Source organism: Caloenas nicobarica, chromosome Z, assembly GCF_036013445.1.
Source record: "Caloenas nicobarica isolate bCalNic1 chromosome Z, bCalNic1.hap1, whole genome shotgun sequence".
Lineage (NCBI taxonomy): Eukaryota > Metazoa > Chordata > Aves > Columbiformes > Columbidae > Caloenas > Caloenas nicobarica.
Window position 1 is genome coordinate 49,140,566 of NC_088284.1, and position 26,335 is coordinate 49,166,900.

The following is a 26,335-nucleotide window of genomic DNA, read 5'->3' on the forward strand; positions in this document are numbered from 1 at the left end:
CATTTACCTCTTGGTCATTACAGCTGTATCATGTCTTGAATGGCCAATAAACATCTTTTTTTACAGGTTGTTTCACCTTCTGCTCTAACAGTTTATTTGTCAAATAACTTAATACATTAAAAAATTATTTTGATCTGCTTTTTCATGTTTCTCTCCTTTTCAGCTAGTCCGAGCTCTGTTTCTACTCATCTGATGTCAAATACAGAAATGCATTTTTGTCTTATGTCTGGCTCTGTTGCTGACTTAGGACTAGCATATACTGAAATAGGCCCTGCTCTACTGTACTTAGAACCTTCCTTTTCTGTAATATCATTAAACATTGATGTTATGTTAGGACTTAGGTATTGGTTTTTGGTTTTGACACTTGTTTTACGTGCAGAATGGAAGTGTACATACAGAATATGCAGCATGTTTTTACAATACAATAGATGTGTGAAGTAATCATTAATTCATTGTATGAACTGGCTTGTTGTTTAATGTCCTTCATATTCCCCACTACGATGTGCTACAGTAGTTCAGTGCAATTCTCTGACTACGGTTTAATGCTGATTATTACTTAGTAGTTTTTAACTACTTCTAACAACATTAATCTGTGTATATACATGGTCCACTCTTGTCTGTGTGTTTTACACTCTAGTTTAATTCTTTTGGTTCTTTCATATATATTTCTAGTTCTTTTTGTGGACTTTACTATGTAGCTCATGATTGCACATTAATAAACCCGTATCACATCTAGAATCTAGCACTAATGATTAGCAGTACAACAGTTGCCTGCAATGTGTATTTGTTATTTACAGCATGAAAAAAATCTGGCATGTTAGAGAATAAAATCACTGTGTGTCTTGGCAAAGCTTTAAATAGTTTTTTTATATCACTTGTAGCAAACGAGCCTTGCAATGTAGAATCATTGTGTAGGCTGACCTGTCTATTTATGTAATTTATTGTTCTTAAAATTTGAGTGCCTACAGCTCAGCTAAATCTACAGGGCATGATTTGTCAAACATCATCTCTGGTTTTTTTATAAGCTGAACAGTTTTGGCAGTTGTGTATTAAAATTATGCAGCTAAGTATAAACAAGTGCCTCTTGTGCTACAAAATATGAATATTCCAAGAAGCTTTACCCTTGGTAGTAAGTTCTAGAGACTTAGAAACTCAGTTTACAATCCAGAGTAATTGATAGTTTATTTCTGTATTGCTTTTTCTGACCCTTCATTAGAACACGTTAAAATGATTAACTTCATCAATTCTTTTGATAGATGTGCAAACAGCTCTTGTAAAGAATTTGTATTTTGCCGTTCATTCATTGTCAACTTCCATGTCAGGTGATCTTTTAAAATTAATACCCTTGGGAACTGATGATTCTGACATATGGTATCAAACTGCCTTTTCTCCCTTTGAATTATGAATTTTAGGTTTTCTTGATAGGAATGCTGGCTGTAATTCTAAAACCAAGCTGTTTTAAATTACTCTTTCTATAAAAAGTTTCCTTTCCATGTGTAACAGTCTACTTGAATTGTACCATAGCTAAATCTGGAAGTTACTTATAGAGAAAGTAGTCTGCCTTGGAGTACTGCGAAGGTTATGTAAATAGTGCTCCAGAATGCTGTTTGCTAGTCTCTGAGAAATGGAGCATACATGTGAGCTGGAAACTACAGTTGACAATGACCGTGCCTTTCTGCTGAGGCAAATTATTTTTAGTTTATGTATGGCTAAGGCAGATTGCTTTAAGAGAAATGCTGGCTGTATCAGCATTGAACTCGGATTGCAAGACGGTTTGGCAGATTGGTTATGAGTTTTGGTCAGCAGCCCGGACCTGTTGGAAATGAGAGTTGCCTTCTCTTCTTGCCTTCCATATAACTAAGAAAAACTAGAGTAAGAGCAGATTTTACTCCTACTCCTCTATCTCCTATACCTTGCAAATTTAATGCGTACCTTGGGCTCTTTTAAGTGACGGCAAGTGCTTGGTGTTGCAGACAGTATCAGTAGTCTCTTTTGACTACTCTCTTTTGCCTACACTCTTTTTTGAGTGTTGAGTCAGATAATGACTTTTAATCATGATTAGACCAGCAACCAAGGGACTTTGTTTTAAAGCACCTGTTAGAATATTGAAAAGCGTGAGTAAGTATTCAGTCTTTCCTTAAACACAGTTGGATTTTCATTAGCTGTTAATCAGGAAAGGATGTCAGTTTGCAGCTAAAAATAGCCTTTAATTTAATTTGATATTTTGTTTTGTTACCTAGTGAGAGACTACCTGTTTGTATACGGATTTACTCATGCTGATATAGATAACTTCATTTTTGTAAAAACATCAATTAAATATTATCTGAATACTATATGTCAGAAAGGAAAAAGGTAAACTAGGTAGCACAGCTTCTAAATTTAGAACTAACTAGTTCACTAAAGAAAGGAAGTATTATCTGTAATTTATACATTAAATTAATATTTTTGGGCATATTACCCTTCTAGATTTTAAAAGGAGAGAACATTCTCTGTCACCTCATTTTCATTTATATTTTGGAAGCAGGTTTTTTTTTGTTTTTCAATTTCTAGCTAAGACTGAATGAACTGGTCATTGAATTCAAGTAACTGAAACATTAAAACAAAGAAAATATTTTTTTAACATCTACAGAAAAAACTATTTCTGTCAGGAGTTGGTTTAAAATTTTCAACAAGCTGTACACTCAAGTGTTCAGCTAATGAATTGCTTTTGACTATTTTTGAAACTTTAATAGCAAAAATCTACTACTCAAATATTGTTTGAATATAGTTTAAAATTATTGATAGCTTGTGGTAAATGTAATGTTACATTTAATTAAAGCTGTAATATACAAGTCTATTTCTCAAGTAAAAAATACATTTTTCATCAAACTTATTCGAGTTTGTGAAGAAAAACTTGTTGAAGAGCACTACTTTAAACTGAATGTTTAAATAACTTCCCTGTGTCAGAACACTGATAAATTGAATGCAAATGATGCCATGGTCACACAGGCCTCTGGAGCCCTGTGACTGTCATGTGTACTGGCAGTATCTGCATGTTTGTCAGACTGAAAACTCTCCCACATTCCATTAAGCTGTTAGCTGCTCCTTTACAGGAGAAAAGTGGCAGTAGTGGTGGCCACACCATGCCTGGGAATATGAAGACACAGAGAGCTTCCAACTGTGCTGGCATTATAAATGATTATGATAAGACATCTGTATTTCAACTGAGATGTTTTTTGTATGTGTATTCCTGTGTTATTGTTTGCCCAGCTCTGCTATGTACATTTTTGGAGTTCACTATTCAGATTTTTGTCAAAAGTGAGCAAAAGCTAGAGAAAAGGGTTTGCAAACCTATTCAGCCATAGAGTGATGAAAGGGAGAGTGTATTTTTTTTTATCCCAAAGTGATGCTGAACAGACAATGTTTAGACCCATTTCGTTTTATGAAACTTTTTTCCCCTAGCGTGACTGTACTTTGAACAACATGTAATGAAATGGTGTTTCAGAGATATCCTTTATGAGGCTGGTGTTAATCGGTACTTTCTTTTTCAGCTAATCTGCCGGTACCTACTATTGCTGCAATAGATGGAGCTGCATTAGGTGGTGGCCTAGAACTTGCGTTAGCCTGTGATATAAGAGTGGCAGGTAAGTCTGAGTCCTGTTTGTAGAACATAGTGTTATTAGTGTTGCAGATGGATTGACTAATCCTTGCTTTGGCAACAATCTTACAAAACTTATTTGATGTCATTAATAACCAATTATTTTAAAGGGATTTAGCAGAAACCTAAGTACTTGCTAATTTTTAATTTCAAACAACTTACCACTGATAGCTGGATTGTTTTTATTGCATGTTTTATTTTATTGTTATGACCTTCATTTTATCAGTATTGCCAGAAGGGTTATATAGTTGTTTTGATGTTTTATTTAGTAATTAAAGTATTATCCTCTTCTGTATTTGAAGTATTCTAGATAGAAATTTGATTTTATCTAAAAAGGTTGCAGTGAAAAAGCAAAAGTCGTTAGAGTATTATTATAAAAGCAACTAAGCTGTTATAAAAGTAAAGTGACAAGAGCATTTGAAGAGAGGAATCTTGACCTCTCCAGGTGTCAGAACTTTAAAGCCATTTATTGGAAAGTAATGGAAACCTGGTCCTGAACAGTTGCCACTAATTTAGTGTATCTAAAGCTGTAATCAGATATAGAATTTTCCCCAGTTTTGAGATCTTAAATAATAAGTCTTTTAGAATTTTACATTTTGCAAGGAAGTCTCTGTTACTCACTGTAATTGCTTACTTGCTGTGTTAATAAGGTACAGGAGTTCCCTTGCTGGGACTCAATGGATCTTTTACTAAAGGGAGATCTGTTGAATCGCTTTAAAGTTTTTCATAAAGAAATGTTTTTTAAGTGATGTAATCTTCTTTATGAAGGAAATGTAATAAATTAAGAACCTGGTAGGTCATTATTTCATATTTTGCGAAGTTTTTTTCTCCTAGATTACAGTAAGAACTGATTCACATTCTGCTTTTTAGCTTCTTCTGCTAAAATGGGTCTAGTTGAAACAAAGTTGGCCATCATTCCAGGTGCAGGTATGAATGTTTTGCTTCTGTTACCATGGATAACTAAATAATGCATGCTCTTGATATTTGATTTTGGATTGTTGTTTATGAATTTCTGCTTTTGTATTTCTATTAAGAATCATGTCACGTTTCAAAGCTTATTGCTCGTATTGCTTAGCAAAAATTAATTAAAAAATTAATTTCTCATTTTTAGGGAGGGACACTTGCATATTATGTTTTTAATCAAAGTCTTCGTTAACTAAGTCAGTATTGAGTGATTCTGTAAATGGCATTTGATGTCTTGACCTGAAGGCTGAATTATTATGCTAAGAGTCAGACTAGGGAAAAAGAGTTAACTATCAGTGTACAAAAATGGTAAATTAAGTGACAGTCCACTTTTACATAACGTCTGGTATATTAGTATTCAAATTGTGTTTCCATGCTGCTTGTAAATTGGTTGTAAAGAGTTTAAAACCTGAAAGTATAGCTGTGAGTAGATCTTTTGTCTTACCAACTTATTTTTTTCTATTTGGAAGGCTAGTTGACTGGCTTTTGCTGGATTCAAGGTGAATGAAAGTTGTCTAATGAGTAATGTTTGAGGTGGTCTTAGTGTTATGAACTCTTTTGGGTTTTTTTAATGGATAAATCATTGTCACTTGAATTAAGATATCTTATTTTCTGGGGAGAGGGCAAAATGTGAAAACAAGTGCATCTCTGTGATGTCCACCTAGCTTTGGCCTTAATTTCTGGAAGTTCTGGGGAATTTCATATCCTTTCTTTGCCCCTATTTTCTTTCTAATGGGTGGAACCTATTTTGAAAGCACTGTATCCAATTGTGGTGGATACCATTGCAGCTCATGTAGAGACGACAGTAGAACTACCATAGTGGGATCACCGTTGTGAACTTTGTGTAAGAAAAACACCATCCCATCACTAATCTAGACAATTGATGCGTTTCAATTTCTCTATTATGGTTATTGTTGAGTTGTGATGTCTATCAATACATTCCCTCTGTCTGTTTTTCTCTGTGGTCAGATCTACATTTTACATACGGATAACTGAGTTATGGTGACTGGTCTCTTTTTAGTAGTGACTAAAGATAATAATGTAGATGACTTTGAGGATATATTTCCTTCTGGTAGTGTTGTCATGATGAAATAATGTGCCTTGACAATAAGTCCTAGTGAAGAAAAAGACAGAAAATTATGTTGTTTATCTTTTGTCCTCCCATTGCATTCTCTTCTAAGGAACTCTGCAGGACAGCATTGGAGACTTACTCTCCAGTTTGAGAAATTCAGGTCAGGTTTTCCATATATTCTCAGTATTCAGCTTCCTTAGGTGGTCTCATGTTTTGTTGCCTTCAGTGAATTACAGATGCTTCAAACTTACAATAGTTTCACCTTAACATGCTAAGTGACTGGCAACTTATGAGTTTCATTCAAAATGTTTTATTGCTGTTCAAATACTGAGGTTTTAAAAATCTTTTCCTTTTTTTTTTTTTTCCTATCCTAAAATAATGATTTGGGCATATGTCTTCAGCTCCTTGAAAATATGTCAGATTTCACACTGTTACAATGTGTTTTAAACTTAGAATATTTTGGAGTATCTTCAGTGATGAATTTTTTCCCTATTCTTTTGAGCCTTTATGATGACTATTTTTGCAGAGTGTGTTTGAACTTATCACAACTTCTGATGGATCAGCCTGTACTTGCACCAGTTCTATTGAGCAATGACAATGTTTCAGCCCTTTTCGGCTCCTGTTTTCCAAATAGTAACTGATCATGCTCTTTGTCATCAGCAAGTGAAGGATGAGTGAAGGAATTTTGCGTATGTCATTTAGGTAGAGAAGCCAGGTGTGCCCATGAACGATAGACTTCATGGGTTAATGGAATATTTTCTTACAGTGCTTACTTCTAGCTGCTTTGAGCCAAAGGAGGACTGGGCAGTGGAGCTGAAAGGGAGCTGGAGCCATAAAGAGGCCTCAATATTTTCTGCTATCTAGTACATCTGAAATACGCTCATGTGTTGCTTCTTCGAAGAAAGTCCCTACAACATGGCAAGCTACTAGGAGTTTTTATTCTGTTCCATCAGCTGCCATGAGTATGCAATAGTTGTAAAGATTTTAACTTGGGTGATAATTAATGTGGGCGTTTGAGGCTGCATGTATTTTTAAAACCCCAAGAAGTTACACTCAAAACGCTATATTAGAAGAATGTTACTAGAATTTAATAGTATTAAAATACAGATTCAGAGCAGATCAGCTGTGACGTTTTGGACTTTGTTATATTTTATTCCATCCTGGTTTAAAATGTGGTTATCAAAAGACCCAGTCAGCAGCTGTCTAGTGAACAAGGAGTTTCAACATAAATTTCCCAGGTGTGAGAAGTTTTGAATACACACAGAAGTACTGCAGTCTTCTAAAGGCTGAGGTTGAGCAGCAGCTAGCTGAATCCTGGTTAATACACCAAAATGAATTGTTCCTTCTAAGTCTGGTGAGAGCCTCTACCAAGTAGGCATTTGTAGAGCATACATTATCTGTGGTATCAGGTTGAGAAGGTTCATCATGGCAGACAGCAGAGCAAGACCAAGTGGGGTGACAGTGGTGCCTCCTCTAATTCAATAGATTTGTGTACAGACCAGCAGCTCAGCTTGTGAGGGACAAGGATTGATTCTTCTGCCTTTGGAAGTTTAAATAAAGTTCTCCCTGCTATGAAGAAGGCCTTAGCTGCCAGATTGTGAGCTAGGGAAAGTAGAAAATTGTTTCATTTTTCCTCTTCAGTACATCCCACTGTCTGTTAAGGAAGTCAAGCTTCAGACAACTGGAGGAAGTGGTAACTTGGTGCTGGGGAAGTTACCTGAGAATGAATATTAATGATTTTTGTTTTCTAAAGAAGGTCTGCCAATCACTATTCATTGCACAAGTGGTCTTATGCCACCACAACAGGCATGTATGTCAGACTGTCTCTCTCTTCATCCCCTTTCTTCCTCTTTTTTCTTCCCTGTGAACTTGGAGTCTGTTGGCCAGTTGTGCTCTGACTTGACTACAGGGCAGTGGGCGCAAAAAAGACCGTCCCTAGTATTTTATTAAAAGTAAGTGGCCAGGTGAATAGAAAATTTTATTTTCCTCAGGTGAAAAGTTTCAACACAGACTAACTTGTTCTTGGCTGTGAAAGAATGGGCACAGGAGAGATGCGTTGTGCGTGTCCTAGCTGTGGAAAATGTTTCAGCCAGAATACTCCTCTCACTGGACAGCAATGATTACATATGAGACGGGATTTCATGGGAAACCAGACTTTATTAACTTCGCAGTTTAAGGAGATGCTTGTTGTCAGCCAGAGTGGCTTTTCTTAAAGCTGTTCATTGCTAAAAGGAGTTCATTTTTTGGATCTCTTAGTCAAAAAGCTGTTCAAACAACTTATTTTCTGTGTAACGCTGTAGTCTGTACAGAATTCGGCATAATCTAGGAAGTCTTTTTTTACACAAAAATAATGATCCTTGTCTTTGTTGTTATTTCCCAAACTGAAGTAAAAAGGAAAGAAAACCTCTTTCATTAAATGGATGTAGTTTCTGGTGTATCTCAACTTGCAAAGGAAGAGTTTCACAGTGACAAGTTTCTCCTTAGCTGAAAATTGTCTTTTGGAGAATTTTATCTAAAATCCTTTGTTTTACTGCTTTGTAACTTTTTAAAGCTGTATCCATCTATGATTTATATCTGTTGTATATCTCTAGACTTTCACTATGTCATACTGGGCCTGCAACTGATACATGATGCCTTGCTGGCAGATCTGTTTTTATGTGTTAGTATCTTGTTTGTATACCACTCAGTAATAGATCTGTTAAGAGAAGATAAAAATGCTTGTACACAAAATATGTAAATTTTCTTACTCTGGTAGTAGAATATGATTGGTTGGATGAGGAAAGTATTCTGTGATAACAAGAAGTAGGAGAAGCAGGTGTATATATTAAAAATTTGAGTTTTCTTTGTGCAGGTTTTTTTTCCATGGAAGTGTCATGTGTGTGTTTGTTTTGTTTATGAAGACATTTTTATTAGCAGTTCTTTGTTCAACTCATCAAGATGAATTTAGCTATTCTTCCCTGTTCCTCCCCAAACCCCGATTACTTCATTACAGAGTTTTCTCCCACTGTTTAAAGGTAAAATGAACACCCAGTACGTAATCTCTGTGATCATGCTTTCATTAACAGCATTTAGTTTAACAGAATATTTTACCAAGAAAGCTTTAAAAAAACCCACCCTCTATTAAATCGTTTAAAAAGTCTTTGTAAATAAGCTGTGTCTTCTTTCTGCATCTTGAAGTTACTTTGAAACCTTTTTTCCACAGGTGAAACTGAAGCTTTGTTACACAGTAGGCTGGACTGGTTTTTGTCTTTAAAATATATAGCAAGGGTGAGATGTAATGGCAGCATTTCTATGTTCTTCTCTTTCTACTTTGGTAATGGTATTGTTTTGACTGTTTTTCTAAACTTTAAAACATGTTTGAGGAAGTTATGGTACTTGTAGATTATAACATAAAACATGGTAGAGGAACACACTGAAAAATTCCTTTTCTTTGCATAGGCAGAAAATGAGCATAAGAATGAAAACTGGATTTAGGTAATCATTGTGTATTTTCCTTATCTCTTAAAGTATTCATCGTTCACTTTCAAAAACAACATGAAGGTCTCTCTTACAGCTGAAAAAAAAGCTCTATTTTGGATGAGAGATTTGTCAGGGGAATTTCCAAATGTGAAAAACTCATACACAATGTGATCTTGCTAGCAGCAGTAGTTGTACAATTCAGCCGAGTGTAAAGGTTAAGTAAAATGTCAGATATTTCAAGATGAAATCTGACACACCTTATGATGTACTGTTAGCATATTATTTAGATGTCTATATTTTAGTATCAATAGTAATAGGAATAATTGCATTTGACAAATACTGAAAAAAATTAAAGTGGCACCATTTGTGGTAGTGTCTGAGATAGGACTTAAAAGCTTCTGCAAATGTAACGTAATCTTTCTGCATGTAGGTGCTACTTGATAGTACACCTTTACAGAAGTACTTAGAAAGAAAAATCTGCTTGTTTTGTATAACCTTATACATCTTACCTGAGTAATCCTATACCTCTCCATCCCATCTTTGTTCCTACCCTCACTAGTCTACTCTCGTCTTCTCCTTTACTTTTTCCATAAAGTCTCCCTAGTTCTTACATATACCATTTTTTCACATTAAATAAGGACACCAGCTGAGTCCTCTTACCTTTTTAAAGCTCAACTCTTAATCCTGTGACAACTGACTGACTGGGGGAAAAAAACCAAAGTGAAACAGTTAGCTTTGAGTTTTCTTCTCTTTTTTTTTTTTTTTTTTCAGTTAGTCCATAAACTGTCTTGTGACTTCTTCTATTGTGTCAGATTTTTAATACTGTAAAGTTCAGAATTTAAATACTGGTAGGAGATAGTTTTGAATAAGGTCCTGAATCATCATCTTCCGCATTTCATCAATATTGTTCATAAAAAATTATTTGCTGTGGAACTTCTGTTTCCCTTACAATTAAGAAAAACTATTTTTTAACTGAGGTCTAACAGTGACTGCTGAGCATTTGCAGTCCTTTTAAGATTTGATACAGTAAAAATCCTAAATTAGTTACTCTAATAACATTTTCTACTTTTTCTTGAATCATCTGAAGTCTAGATAGCTTTATTTGCATTTTAGTATTTTGTAATGTTTATTTTATGCATTGTGTTAAATAAATGGCCTGAAGTAAAAAAATGCTAATAGTGTAGAAAACAGATGTTTGAACATCCACTCTTTTCTCAGAGTAATTAAACACAATATATAGAGTATTACTAGAGGGAGGTAAATTGATTCTGCTTCTGTAAGTTAGAGAGAATTGTGGTTCTTACATTTTCCCTTTCTTAAATAAAGATAAGCTGATTTCCATCAAATGACTAATTTTTCCTCTGGTTTTATAACCAGTTGTAATGGTGATGATGTTGCAGCAAAACTTCAAAATGTCATGCAATACTAACACTGCAAAAGCTCCATACATAAAACTAATGTTTTGTGAATTTTGTTTACAGTCTCTCTGTATAAACAGAATACTTTGCAAGTAGTGTCAACACACAGCAGAAGAGGAGATGATATCCCTGTCATCAGAACTATTCCCTATATCTACCTAAATATACAGTACTTACCTTTGTAGAGTGATCTACAGAACAATCTGTGCTTTTCCCTTTGTGTGCTAGCCATAGAACCCTCCACAAAACCATATTAAAAATGCAATTAGTACTTCATACAGAAAAAGGAGGTATCCAGGCTTGGTGTCCCAAGGGACTGCAATTGTATAGAATGTTATTTGAAATGTCAAGTTCCATGTAAGAAGTTGACCACTTCTGACATTCTAGTTGTTTCTGTCTGCAGAGATTGCAGGACTGTTCTTCCTGACCTAAATTTGGAGATGGCTAGTTTACAAATCAGAATTAACAGTCAGGCGTCTGAGAAATTTCAGTGTCATAGGGAGCAGCACTGCATCCTCAACATACTGTGGCTAGTTAGTGTTAGTCCTTTGATGCTGCAGAGGAAGGAGGAAAGAAAACAAGGACAAAAGAAAGCCGCAGAAGCCAAGCTGCACATTACAGAAGTGTAAGAGGAGAGAAAGAATATTCTTGGTCTTGGAAGGCAAAGCATGGAAGGTCTGAGATTAGTATAATATAACTATGGAGAAATCAGACCTTAGCAACAAACAATGATTGAGTGTTTTGAGACCTTTGTCAGGTATTGGGGGGTATAAAAACATTGTTCTTTTTATGAAGATTGAATTTTGGAGTACTGTTTTTGTTAAAATTCATTCTTACAACCCGAACAATGTTATCAATTGTTTTCCTCATTCTCATAGGTATATAGGTACATTTGCTTTCATCAGTTTGAAAGGGGTTTTTTGTGAGATTGATTGATTGCTCGTTTTTGAATGACAGCCAGAAAAATGAAAAAATGTAACTGTTTGCTTTCTTCCGTCTTCTTTAAATCATGTAGATTTAAGCCCTGTTCAGGTACTGTTTCAGTAAGCATGGGTTTACTATCACATTTTTATCTTTTCCAGACCATTTCTGTGCCATTGGTAACTAAGGAGGGAAGCTTTGAAAAGAAAGCAAACCTGGACTTTGCTTTTGCAATCTGATTTTCTCACCATGTATAGAGTAGTGTGACACTGAATAGAAACTACGGTTTAGGCAGACTGTGAGAGTATGAATGGAATTCACAGTAGGTTTCGTAGCATAGCTGTGAAGTTGGATATATTCACCTGGGGTACTCAAGTGAAAAGGACATGGAGAGAATAAAGTAAATGGAGAAAAGAATGATGTAAAATGCTGCTAGGTAAAGAACGCTTTATTTTTCCAAAGCCAGTAAAAATTTAATACTATCTGTATACACATTTGCAACTAATCACATCAATGAGTTTTGTGTTCACTCATAAGGATACATCAGAATTCATTAATGCCTTTGAAATTATTTTCACTTTGCACAAAGCTTGGAATTAATTTTAAAAGTTGTGGGAAGCCTAATGTGCTTTGTACAAGACCACCCTTTTTTACTTTGTAAAAGACTGCCGTTTTCATCCCTAAACATGTCCTGAAACCAGGACCTGGTGTCTATCTCAAACTCTCTTGTCCACTCAAAATCCTGGCAAGAACTTCCAATTGCATACTTATGTGTAAAATTTTGTATAAAATAGTACTTTCAACTTCTCATTTTTAAGCTTATGCAAAAACAAAAGGAAGACTAAGTAATAATAATTGATGTTTCTGGGGAAAGGTGGGGCATGAGGAAAATAAAAATTTGCTGGATATGGAAAATACAGTTGCATAAAAATATCTGTCAAATATTGTCTTACTGAAGCTTTTTTTGGAAATTAAAAAAAATGTGTTTTGAAAGGAAGTATTAGACAAATTAAACTCAGTATCTACTGACTTGTCTTACCTTGTCTGGTGGACTAGGAGCTAAAAAAAATCCTGTACTTCAAAGTTCTAGGCTCAGCACCTTCCATGGTCAGCATCTCTGAATTTTAAGGTCTCCACCTCTTGTCTGATTACCTTTCCACATCCCTCTGTTGAGGAGACTCATTGCTACTTCAGCTTATTGTTGGAGATTAATTATTGTCTCAAAAGTGTTCTTTCTTCTTGTAGCTTCACTTATGCTCTCTATTTGGCAAACTAATACAAGTTTTTCTCTACTCTTCTTATCTCTATGGTAACACAAGTGATAAGGAGAAAGAACTCCTTAGGGAGTGTTAAGAAAGGCAGAGAAAATAGGCAGGTGAAAGCAAGAGTCTAGTACAGAAAATTATTAACCTTAAGGAGTCAGTGATAAATGAGATGAAAATGTGTGAGCCAGTTAATCGGGGCTGGAAATTTGTTTTCTAATTTCTTGAGGTGTTGAGGGAAAAATCAGATTTTGTCTTTTAGTGACAGAATCAAGCAGAAATGTGTCATTACCAACTATCAGTATGTGTATATGAAAAACATACCAGGGCAGTGGAAGACAGCAATATAAAAGGAGTGAAGAAGATTATTCATACCGTATAGGCAATTTTGGAAGTCTTAATTGCTGTGCATCATTCCTGTCTCTCTGCATTGACAGCACAGGAAACACAGACTCCTTATTTTAGTTCTTGATTTGTCCCTAAATGAGATGTGTAAACAGGGTGATGAAAATATTCCTTGTAGTGTTAAGAAGCTTGTTAATCTGCATAGTGATAGACACAATTTAATACAAGATGGTGAAGATGAGACATGGGATGCGAACGTATGTAGCTGATCACATTTCATATCACTTGGTAGTTTTTGGTAGTTCTTTAGAAGTGATGATCAAATGTGTTTTTCAGTTGCAGAAGCTGAGATAAAAAGTATGTGTGGAAGACCTGCATGACTCTCACAGGTGAGAAAAGCAGTATTCATACACAGGAGTCAAGCAGCTCACAAGCCATTCTTTAAGTGGTTTTCAGTGACACAACTTTTGTGGTATATCCCCCCTCCCTAGCTCTGCCCTTCATTTTTCACAAGTCTACAGTTTGACAGAACCTAGCTATGGTACTGCCACAGTCTGTACATATATTTGGGATGGAGTCTGTGGGAAACCTTAGATCTGTACAAAGAGGTTGTGCAAAGAAGCAGAGACAGAAGGTGCAGGAGAGATCAGGATGTTACTGACAGAGAAACAAAACAGATTGGGTGTGCAAACTTGAAGTTTTTAATAAATGAGAAAGAAATTAGATGTTAAGGCTTCCTTGTTGATTCTCTTAAAGAAATGGTTTATTAAGAAGAAATAATCATCATGGGTTTTAGAAACATATCCACATATCTTTTTTTTTTGTTTTCCTTTTTTTTTTTTCCCCCAGATACTCCCGCAGCATTTTTAAAATTTAAATGAGAGTATGTCCTTCCAAAACTTAGTCATAAGTCTTTATGTCATTGTTTGATAAAAATTTCCATTGACATCAGTGTTTGCTACAGTAAAGACTGCAAAAGCTGCGATCATCCTTTAGGATTTGTTTCAGTAGTAATGAATCCAAAGGGAATCTGGACGAAAAGAGAAAACCCCAAATTTTGAGGAGGTTAAATGAGCAGTATGCTTCTGTCTTCTAAATTCTAGACCTTTTGTGTAAGTCATTGCTCAAGTGACCCTTACTGTGCATAGCACAGAGGGAAGAGTTGCAGATTAGTCATCGGCATGTGTTAGTGAGGACTTGTGTAAGCAAGGATTGCAGAGTGAAATTAATGCATTGCATTAGTTATGTAATGTTCAAGTCTGCCTTATCAAAGAATGTTGTGGGATTTTTAGCAGTGCAAGAATAATTTTCGTCTAGCATTTCAGTTTACCTTCTGCACTTGGTTAGTGAATGAAAAGCAATTTATAGGAAGCAACAGGCTTTGGAAAGATGAAAAGAAAGACGAAGTATCTTCTACTGTGTATTATTATTAAGATTCCCCTCTTCAATATGTCTCCATCTCAATATAGATGTTACTGGGGGCGAAGAATTGGGAGTGGGGCTCTGGAACACCAGCTGGAGTGTATAAACGGGGGCTAGTATAGACGCAACAATGCTTGGTAAGTTCCTAAAAATTATGTCGACAGCTGTTGAGCTCATCCATACTCAGTGTGTTTTTTGAAGAGAAGCCAAGGAATTTTTAATCAAGGAAGATTACTGAGCAGATTACTGTGTGCTGAATATTTAAAAATAGACTTACTTTTATTAGAAAAAACTCTTTGTTTAAGCCTGAAGTGTTACATTTTTCACTGAAAATGCAAAAGCTGTTTTGATTTAAAACAGTATTACATTATTATGAATGAGATGGAAAGAGATAATGAGATGGAAAGAAGATAATATTTATTCTGTTTAATCGGAATGTTCTATAGGAAAGTCAGCATGAGTAATGTAAGTGCATTTTAATTTTAATGGATCTCAGACTGTGGCATTTTTGGGGGAGCCAGGATTTTCAGTGACCTGTTAGGTTGGAAAATGTCTGATTTAAAGAAAATTCTCCATGGAATATCTTTGTGTGAAGTTATTTTGGTAATCTGCTCTCATAGGACCAATTGCTGGTCTTTTCCCACCCTAATGAAACTAGGTCACTAGTTTTTGGCACTCATCCAGGTTGTGAGATTTATTTGGTGTTCAGGCACACTGTCTAGAAATAGTGATGCAATGTCAGCAAGGCCACTTTTCATTTCATGAACATAATTTCCAGTGCCCTGGAATTAATTTATTCACTGACCTGTTAATAACTGCAATCTGTCACTGGCTTACAGAGGCAGAGGAAGTGTCTGGAAATAGTCACGGTCACCCTACCACGTGTTTCGTTACAGGATTTCTGTTGAATGTAACATTTTTTGGTTTTGATCATGTAGAAGAGTCTGACTGTTAGTGAAAACAAACCAGCAACTTAATCAGAAGGAAAGTACTTGTAATTAGTAAATATCAGAGAGAGAGATAAATGATTTGAAGTGATTGTTTTATGTCACATTATACTGTAATATACCTGAGAAACATTCTGCTTACCCTTGGAAAAAGTATAGGAATTCAGCATGTGTAGATTAAATATAATTGTTTGAAAAAGCACATTATGATATTACTATTACACTTGTTAAATAAAAGGAAAACTTGTAATTCAAATTCACTAGTGTTCAGGTTTATTCTCCCCCACGCCCCACCCCCCAATGTTTTTGTTGAAATCAGGTTTATCTTTTGCCACAGGCATGGCAGGCAGTCGCTCAGGGCAGTAGGTTGCTCTGGGTAGCAAAATAGCTGTTAGCCCTCTTCTACTTTGTATGTGCCAGAGCCCTGGAGAGTCGAGCTTGCTGCTGCCATTGAGGGAGAAGAATTCAGGGGTCAGAAAACGGTTCTTATTGCAGTGTCACAGCTGGCTGTTCCTAGCAGTGCTACTGCTGTTTCTAATATTTCTGTTTCTGCTGTAGACCTAGCTCTAAAGGGATCCCTCCCCTGCTCTGCATCCTAGCTCTGAGCCTTTTACCTTACTTTAGATCTGAATGTTTCGTCTTTTCCTCACTTACTATTCCCCATGGTACAGGCTGCACAGCATCCTGGCCCTTAATCCACTGTCTAGAAAAATTAAATTTTGCCTATAGCAGTAAGCTGACTCTGACTGAAGTATCAGGTACCATCATCACATGTAGTAAACCCTACTCTTGGGTATATATGGGAAAAGGCTTTTCTGGACTTGTACAAAACTGATCTTTGAGCACAGATTAAAGCTTAATAATGAGAAAGAGGGGGGTTTTTTTGTTTGTTTGTTTGGTGGTTTGAGGGTTTTTTGAAGGCCTAATGTTCAGGATCTTCTGAGTTAGGGTACTTCATGTGATATTACAGCTGACCTACTGTCACTGCCATTGCAATCATGGAAAGAATTGCCACTTTTTTTTCTCTCAGGTTTCATGATCGGTAGTGTTTTTCTTGGAGCTTTAGTTTCAAAAGATAACTTCTGTCCTGGACTTCCATGACTGAGCAATGGTATTTGAAAATATGTCCCTTCTTTGTAATGGTTTGGAAAGTCCCTGTAAGTGAATGGCTACATTTATTTCTAATCTGATTTTTTGGGAGTCTTGCTTAAATGCTTTCCAGTATTTGAGGGTAGAATATTTTTGAAAATCACAGCTTTGTATGCTGTATCTGAACTCCTTAAAGGGGCCAAACACTACTTTGAGGTGATTTGTGGTGTCCATAGAAGTATCATCCTACAAGTCTTTAGTGCTAGAATAGAATTTATGAAATTCAATTCTAAGTCTTATTTTTTGGTTTAAAATATAGTAGGAAAATGCTTTTCTTTAATTAAAAAAGACAAAATAGGACAGAAAATAGCACCTTTCTCATTGACTCTTGCTAAAACCAATATTTACTACTTGTATAAAGGGCAGTAGCTACTGCATACTCCTCTGTTCAGTGATATTTATCTTATCAGACTATTAGCTATATAATTCTCCTGTATGGAACAAGAAAAGGTCTGGCTGCTTTGTATAATATCCAGTCTTTCAGTGTATGGAATACTAGCAAATTTTGATGACTTGGCCCATTGCATCTTTTGATGTCTCCTTTGTTTTCAAATTCTTTCAAGTGACACAGTAAATTAAGCTGTTCGTTGTTCACTGCATCTGCTGACTGTCCCCCAAAGTCTTTGTAATAAAAAAGAGAATAAAACCAGAGTAAATTCCTGGTGAGTCATTTTCTAATATGTGATAGAACATAAAACCAAAACTGGGGATGAACAATGTAGAACGACATTCTGATCTAGTAAATTACGTAGAAGCAGAACATACTTGGTTTTTCATGCCAGGCAAACCAAATGAAAATGATTTGGATACATCTTCAGTGTTTCAGACACAAGTGTTTTTCTTTAAAACATGCTATTCAAGCCTTTTTAGTTGTATTCATTTCTAAATTACTTATAAGGAAATGTCATTAATATTTTATATATTATTATACTGTTCTATGGTTAGTACATAGTGTGATCATGATCCAAATAGTTGTTTTTTATTAGTTTCTTTTGGTCCTGTTTTTCTGTTTCAGCAGGGAAGAAATGTGTTAATGTTTGGTGGCCTTCTAAACTCATAGTTGTTTTGAAACATGGAAACTGACATGTTTGAAAAACCTCTCACCCTGAATCACTAGTTCACTTGTATTGTAGGAAGTGTAAAAGAGAGCTGTTTAATCATCTGAAGAGTCATGTTATTCTTGAAAATTTCAGTGTTCTGAAAGTCCACTGTTTTTTGGCATTACTGTGGCAGGTATTTTTTTTTTCATTTTGCTGAGCTTCATGTCTGCTTTATTGACCGTTTCAAAAGAGTTTCTAAGACACTTTTGCCAAATATTTGCACTTACCAAGAACATAAGCTAAGTGCAGTTTTCCTCTTCTCTCATTAAGTCACTTTTTCCCCTCCTTTTACTGGGCAAAGTTGTTTGGGAAATACCTCTCCTGGCTCTCTGTTTTCTTGTAGAGGGTCAGTAGGTGATACTTCTCCCAGCAGAGCTAGAATAAAAGTAGGTCTTGTAAAAAGTAGATGAATTACAACCAGTTAAAGGTCTTGAAATTGTTCATAGCTTTAAACATTTCATGTGTGGAATTTTCACTGTACACTGTAGGACTTTATAAGCCTCACCTCCAAAATCATCAAGCCATTCTCAGGTGCCTTACTCTCAAGTACAGCTAAAATTTCGGTGAATTTACGTGTCTGCTAAACAGAAGGAAAAATTAAAACATGTCAAGTCACTTCTTCTAGCTGAGTTGGACAAAAAATTTTCATTGTAAATTCATCTTACAGTACAGACTTGCCCACCATTTGTCTTGTAGTGGAAGCCTCAATGCATAAATGTGGGAAATGTTGTTGTGCTCTTAGGAAAGATCATTGAAGGGGAGATACTTTAATTAGAAAGCTGGTATTTTCTGTACATTTTTGACCATCCTCTTTCTGGAAGGCTCTTAGAGTGCCACCACACCTGGATTCAAACACAGGCAAGCTCACACTCCAGCTTCTCTCCGAGAACTGTGTGAACTGGTAGGACAATTCTGAATTCAGACATACAGGCACTAGGTATTCATCATCAAAACAGAGGCACGAAGTAGCACAAGGACACGACTGTTTTTGAGTGTTCATTTCTTGAAGAAGGAGCCAACCTTTCTCTTCATACGGTTCCTAGAAGGCTGTTCTTGCAAGCAGAAGACAGCGTGTGGGGTTCAGGTCCCTAAATGTGGTGTCCTGTGCCCTGCAGCCTCTGACTGGGGCTCTGGTTACTTCTGTGTTCTCGCTTTCAGCGGAGGAGTTGCAGATACACTGTGATGCCCAAAATGCTTTTGATACCTACGTGTAGGAGGTTGAACCCCATGCATAATGTCAGTGTTAACAAGGCTTCAAGCACGGAAGATTTAAGGGCAATTTTTTGTAAAATACAGGACATGAGAGCATAGCAGAAGTTACTGGGTTTATGTTCTTTCAGCCAGATCTGTCTGCTTTTTTGGTTTTTTTTGGTTGTCTTCTTGTTGCCGCTGTTGTTGCTGTTTTGAACCAGAATGTTTTTTCTTTACTTAGGAAGGACAGGCAATTTACAATTGTGTGCTGTCATTTGTGCTGGTAACAAACTCATGCAGATGTAACAACTGTGAACAAATACAGGAAATTATTATGTAGCCATTTCTGTAGCCAATACCAAAACTTCACAGACTGTCCTAACAGTATGAAACGCTGTAATGCTACCGAAATGTACAGACGTACAACATAGCTCTGTACATAGCCTTCATAAATATGGCAAAAAAAAAAGAGAGAAAAAGTACGCTTTAGAAATCAAATTTAGTAAATGTAAGTTGTATGGGCTTAGCCTGTAATTTCTGTTGAATTTCGATATATAAAAACTCACGTAAAAGATCAGGGCAACTCTTTTATAAGTCATAAGTCATAAAATCTGAATAAATGTTCATTTTTTTATTATTTTGAGTATAAACTTTGCTTTCCAGTTTGGTCTTCATTTTACACACACACACACCCACACAAAAAGTCGAAAGAAAAAAGTTGATATAGAATTGACTGCTGTCAGTATGGAAGAGAAATGTCAGTATGGAAGAGAAATTTGAAGATCAAATGCTCTTTGCTATAATAATTCTCCCTGAAAAGTAGCTGGTAACTATTGATCTTTTATAGAAATTCCTGAAATTTGATGGTTGATTCATGTACTAATTGCCATGAGTTTGACAATAAGAAGGCAATATATAGCTTGTACATTAAATTTATTTCAAGTGAGGGAATTAATAGACAGTTTTAACACAGATATATTGGGCTGTCAGTTCTATGGGACTAGACCCATAGCAGTGAAAGATGTCTCACTGCTTCTCCAAGATTTGCTATTAGGAGCAGAAGTAGAATGACTGAATTATGATATTTTAGTTGTTCATAAGGATGCTATGCCTAGCTGGCTTTATAAACACTGCCGGTGATCAAAAGTCTTCTCACTGAACACTCAGAAGTGCCAGCTGTCTTTCTGGATGTCATCTCTTCAACAGAATGTGAGGTCACCCAGAGCATAGCACTGTGACCATAAAAAGCTTTACCTTCTTCAATCTTGAATTGAGAAATAGAGAGGAAGAAAATAAAACTGGGAGTACAAAAATAATAGTGGAGGCAGCATAAAAAGCAACTGTTGTTGTCTTTGCTCATTGTTCATAAGGAGAAAAACAAGCCCCTGTGAATTAAGAAGCACTTATTGTAGTCTTAGAAGTGACGAAGGTCCCAGTAGTGGAAAAGGCTGATACGTTATCTGTTCTGAGCTTATCACACTTCTCCATTTTAATATGAGTTAAAACTCAAGTAAATTCTTTCTGCATTCTGTAGAAGGTGTGTTCTAATTTAGAGTAGGGAGTGTAACATATTGTAACTACAGATTTTCTGATTCTCTTGAACTTCCTGCAATACATATGTAATGTCTCTAGGCAGGACTGTTTTCTTTTGTTCCTGGTGATATGACTCTACTTCTCTTTACCCTTTACTGTGACTTTATCCTTACAATACCTTTCTTAATGGAAACCTAATTTTACAATGTCTATAAAGACAACATTTTATATGATTTTCTCCTCCTAGGGAAGAGGTGATTATAAATAAGGAACCGATGACAGTCACAAAAATTCTCTATTCTTTCCTTTTAAAAAAACCAACCCTAACACTCCATGCACCTGCCCTCCAAAAACCTCAAAATATCTTCCCACAGGAAAATATGTATTTGTTTAAAAACAAGAAGAAAGCAAGCAAGCAAGATCAGTAAAAGCTATGTTTTGCAGTTGAAGAGCCATTTCTATTTCTGGTGGGCAGAATAAAATAGTTGTTAGACTTCTATCTGTTCCAGTTTTGTCAGTTGACATATGTTTTAGGAGGTTTGTGAGATGTCCATTCGCTCATCCTGTCATCCAGGAGCCAGCTTCTGCATAAGAAAAATCTGGTCTTCATAATTTCTTGATCTGGACATGGTCGTGGACAACCTTGTCTAGGTGACCCTTCTTGAGCAGGGACGTTGGACAAATGATCTCCAGAGGTGCCTTCCAACTTCAAACATTCAGTGATTCTGTGATTTTGGCAGTTGGATAAGTATAAAAAGACAGGGAAAACAGGTTTGTTTGTTTGTTTGTTTACTTCTCAGGGTAAAGTGAGATTGCATGTTGTAAGCACAAATACTAGCACAACATAAAGAAACATGTTAAATGCATATGTGAGTCTAACTCTGGTTTCAGTTATTTTCTTCCCCCTGCATAGAAAAAGGAAGTAGTACTTTCAAAGCAGACCAACAAAATGGCAGCTGGTTGTGTATGATGGGTCAATGGAAAATGGTTGACTTTTCTGAAAACACAGTAGAACAAAATATTATTGCAGTCTCATGCTATTTTTTGAATTTGTTATCTTTTTCAGTCTCTTGTTTCCTGATTTTATAGGACTTAAGGTTATCACCTCTGGCGAAACCTCTACTTCGCAAGTTTCATTACATGGATGAGTTGTAGTTTATTCTTTTAAAGAAAGGTGGTTTAGTCTTTTAAACAAGAGTGTTTTATGATTTCTACCTTCTTTCTTCTTTGTGTGGTGTGGATAGTCACTTTCATGTTCTTTTATTGATGGTAGCAGGTTTGGTTCAAAACTTTAGTTGTACTGCTTAACTAAGTATAAGGTATGTGAGATAAGTGTGCAATTACTGGGTTGGTACCAAAGGGAGTTCGGCTTAGGTTGTCACATCAGTAAACCATCTTGACTAGCAGAAAGGAAAAGTGGTGTTATTCTTACAAATAAGTGTAGAATAATAGTGAAATGGTAGTACTGCCATAGTTGAGGTTGATATGAATTTACCTGCTCAGTTGCAGATTTTTTCCATGCTCTACAAGCAAAATGTGTTCTGAGATTATCTTAAAAGTGGTGGTTTCTTATTGAAAATGGGATTATTGTGAACAGTCACATTTAGGGAGCAAGAGATTTGCAAGGTACAGTGATTCTGTAATTTCTGGGGAAAAGTTGAGATGATGTTGATTCTACTTTCTGATACTTTCCTGACATTTAGAGATTTTAGTAGGTGAACATAATATCTTTGAAGGATTTCAGCCACAAGAAGTCAGCTTTAGCAAAGTATAGTGACGTAGTTATTTTATGAAATAATTATAGGTTATGAAAAGTGCATTGTATTGTTAAAGAATGTGAATCTTTTTTTCTGCATTAAAGGTGTTATTGTTTTATTTTCAATCTTCAGATAAGCATGAAGTATAGTATGTGTAGGGATATTTTTGCCTATTTTGCAAATATATAAAATAACTCCAGACTAATCTGCACTATTGCAGAAGTAGAATATTGAACATAAACTATCCGCAGTGTAGCTCATTGATTTTTGAGTGTCTGATTAAAGTAAATTACATCAATCACTGGGGTGGCAATGTAGAAATATGGAAGTGGTGTAATAGTAGTAATCATTTCCATAATGAAAAAGTCAGCTTTAAGATTGTGTGTAGGAGGAAAATGTTTTCCAAGAACTAACTACGTTTGAATATAATTTCTTTTAAATAGAACACACCTCCATATGACTGATATTTTCATTTTTAGTAATCACTGACATTCTTTGTCGGAAGTTACTTATGATTCTGTCTTTCGAACATTGGCCTGCTAAGTATTATTTCTGTACACAAAAACATTAAAAATAATTTGCTGTATTCAGCTCTCCATTATATCTTATGATGAGTCAAATATTTAGAGCACTTGCTTGTCAGTTATTTTCATGGTCTGGCAATTATCTCTGCATCATCTTTTGCTATGATCTAGTAAGTTCTTCTAATGGTGGATAGGGTGGTTTGCACATTACCTCCCAAACAAGGATGTGCCTGATTTAATATAACTAAGTCAAAAAGCAAAACCTTAAAATTTGCTACTTTTAAACACAAATCAGTATTAAGCAAGGTACTAATTTCTATGAAGTAATTTTCTTAAGGTGTTTAAAAGATTTTTTTAAATGACTGATTTATTGTACTAAAGATTTGGGATAATTTAGGAAAGATACAAGCCTTTTAACTTAAGTCGATCTTTACAACGTGTGGTTAAGGAAAAGCCAGATCGAGTCAATAATGCATCACATTCTCTGTGCATCTTTTGTGGGGAAATCAGATGTTGAATATGAAACTAGGTGGAATCTGTCTTGATACAGTTGGTAAATTTAATGTATTGTTTCAAGGGCTATTTTGTAATGCTCTGCCATCGTACCTGTAGTTTAACAGTACAGAAACAGAAAGTAACCAACGAAATAGTACATCAGTTTGAAAATCCTACCCCTTGGGGAAAATACAGAAGCTTGTTAGAAGCCCTCTGCTTATTTCATTATTATAGCTCAAATTCATGTTTGCAATATTAAAAAATAGATAACAGAAGTGTACTTTTAGTCTATTACTTTCAGTCTTCTCAGAAAGCAGACCTCTTAAGCTTCATTATCAGTTGTCAATAGAATGTTGCAGATAAGATAATCAAGCATAAATATGCCTAATATAAAGTCAATATTGTTTATCTGTGCTTGGTATCACTGAAATTTTGATTGCTTAAACTTGGCTTGCAATGGAGGCAGATATGAATGACTCCAAATAATTAGAATGGAATTTCACACAACTCAGAACTCTACCGATTACCTGGAACTGAGATTTTAATGAACTATGCAATGTAAGTTGGATTTGTAGAAGCCTATGCCATAGTTACTGTGGATATTTTAATCGATCCAACCAAACTGAGACTTAGAAGATAACTTATTAAAGAAAACACATAATATTATGGTGAATCCAAATAGTTTTAATGGCTTGATACTCATGTCTGCTGTAACTTCAACTGTTTCCTAACTTAGTGTCATGCCCTAAGATGCATAGCTGTTGCTTACTATGCTTGCTCTTTTAAATTACTGTAAGTAGAGATGATGAACAGTAGTTCAGTGAATGCACAGTGAAAGCATAGGAGAGAGAGAGAATTACTCGAACTGTATATTGTGTTGTGCAGAAAAGAAAATGTAACATATTGTGATTTCGTTAGAGATAATAATCACTTTGAAGGACAGATAATTGGAGTAGTTGAAAAATCTTAGAAATTTTTCTTTGATATGTAAAAGTTTAAATTTATAATGCCTCAATAAAATTAGATCTTGCTACTCCCTTGGATCTGGTATTCTGCAACAGCTCATCTAATATTCTAAGTGAGTAAAAAGGATGAGGTTGAAGGGATTGGTACTGTGCCTAAAGCATTCTTATTAATTACAGATGCAAGAATTAACACTTTACGATAACTTTTATTTCCAGTTTCTGCAGACTGTTGTATACATGTGCATGCATGCATACACTTATGTTTTTAGGTGAATGGTAATTCACTAGGTGCTTTAAGAGTGATTTTGTTTTTCTGTTTTATTTTTAACATGTACTTTTCTGGATCAATTTAAGATAATTCCTACTTGAATTTTTTATTTTAGAAACAGTTTGTGAAACTGCATTTTGAAAAATCTAGAAGCTGATGACACCAAAATTCTTATGAAGTGTTTTGGAAAACAGTAAATTACATGAAGTATCTAGTTGCTAAGAAAGAAAGTAGAATTTAGTGAACGAAGACCTGTAGCCACCAAAACCACCTTCTGTTTGATAAGGAAGTTGAAATAATGATTTTTTTTTTTCAATTCTTGACAATCAAACTTTCTAAAAGATTAGCAAAGTGTCTATGTTTTGTCTAGTGCTGAGTGATATTTGTATTTCTTTAAATGTTTACCTGTTAAAATTTCGAAACAAAAATAGATGCAAAAGTGTTACCGATGCTTGTTAAATATCCCTCTTTATCTTTTTCCTTTTTCCTTTTTTAGGACTAGCAATTATAGTTGAAGTGTTTGCTTTCATTGCATGCAGGATGTTAATAATGGTATTTCCTGTTGGTATGGCATGCAAGGTGTTAGTTTACATTCGAGCCATAGTAAATGTTCATGCTACTGATCACTACTCTAAGCCAGTGATGTTACTGTTACACACTAACTTCAGGATTGAGAAGTTTTACTCAGTGTTTGAGGATATGAGGGAGAGACAGTTGACTCGTCTCAACAAATACACCACAGTTTGCTTACAACAGTTATCACACTGAAAAGAGAAAATATGAATTCTTGAAGACCATTATTGAAGAAACTCAAAGGGATTTATAGTCATCTCAGAAACAACAGAAAGTGTTTTCTCACTTTCCAGAAAATCTAGCAGGTGAAACCTTGTTTATTGAAATGAAGACGCTGAAAAATGGCTGTAAATCTTCTGAAAAATGGAACATTGTCAGTGTTGTGGTAATCAGTGGAACATAGCCGATGTGACTTACTTCAAGCCCAGTTTCTTTTTATATTCACATTCAAAAAAAGGCAGAGGTCTTTTAGTGACTGTAGCAGATCGAGAAGTGAAATAACAAACTGTAGCTGGTAAGAGAAACCTCCTGTGATAGTGAGATGGTCTTCAGCATTGTATGTGCTAAAGCAGTATGAAGATGTGATTAATTACCGTGCCGAGATGTCCTTTCAGATACATTTGGTTTTGCTCAGATAGGCTTATTAACCCAGAAATAAAGAAGTGGAGGAAAGATCAAGAAAAAACCACCATGGGCATGGATTGTGTTGGGTTGCTTGCAATTGTCAAGCCTTAGAAAATTACAGAATCACAGAATGGTTGGGGTTGGAAGTGACCTCTGGAGATCATCTAGCCCAACCTGCTAAAACAGGTTCACCTAGAGGACACAGGAATGTGTCCAGGCAGGTCTTGAATGTCTCCAGAGAAGGAGACTCCACAACCTCTCTGGGCAGCCTGTTCCAGTGCTCTGGCACCCTCAAAGTAAAGAAGTTTCTCCTCATACTCAGATGGAACCTCCTATGCTTCAGTCTGTCCCCGTTGGTCCTCATCCTTTCGTTGGGCACCACTGACAGGAGTCTGGTCCCATCCTCTTGGCATCCACCCTTGAGATATTTATAAACATTGATGAGATCCCCTCTGAGCCTTCTCTTCTCCAGGCTGAACAGACCCAGCTCTCTCAGTCTCTCCTTACAAGAAAGATGCTCTAGACTCCTAATCATCTTCATAGCCCTCTGCTGGACTCCCTCCGGTAATTGATTTTCCTTCTTACACTGGGGAACCCAGAACTGGACACAGTTCTCCAGATGTGGCCTCACCAAGGCAGAGTAGAGGGGGAGGATAACCTCCCTCGACCTGCCGGTCACACTCTTCTTAATGCACCCTGGGATACCATTG

The 26,335-nt window shown here is 35.8% G+C and overlaps 1 protein-coding gene across 3 annotated transcripts in view; it reads left to right on the forward strand.

Annotated features, from left to right (window-relative positions):
* Positions 1 to 26,335, forward strand: part of AUH (AU RNA binding methylglutaconyl-CoA hydratase) — a 105,189-nt gene that overhangs the window by 43,156 nt on the left and 35,698 nt on the right. For all 3 annotated transcript variants that reach the window (XR_010607802.1, XR_010607801.1, XM_065655797.1), the window contains exons 5-6: positions 3,531 to 3,623; positions 4,508 to 4,564. Coding sequence is in view for 1 of the 3 variants with exons in the window: in XM_065655797.1 (XP_065511869.1) it covers positions 3,531 to 3,623; positions 4,508 to 4,564 (150 nt within the window). In the remaining 2 variants the exon portion in view is untranslated. The remainder of the gene's footprint in view (positions 1 to 3,530; positions 3,624 to 4,507; positions 4,565 to 26,335) is intronic.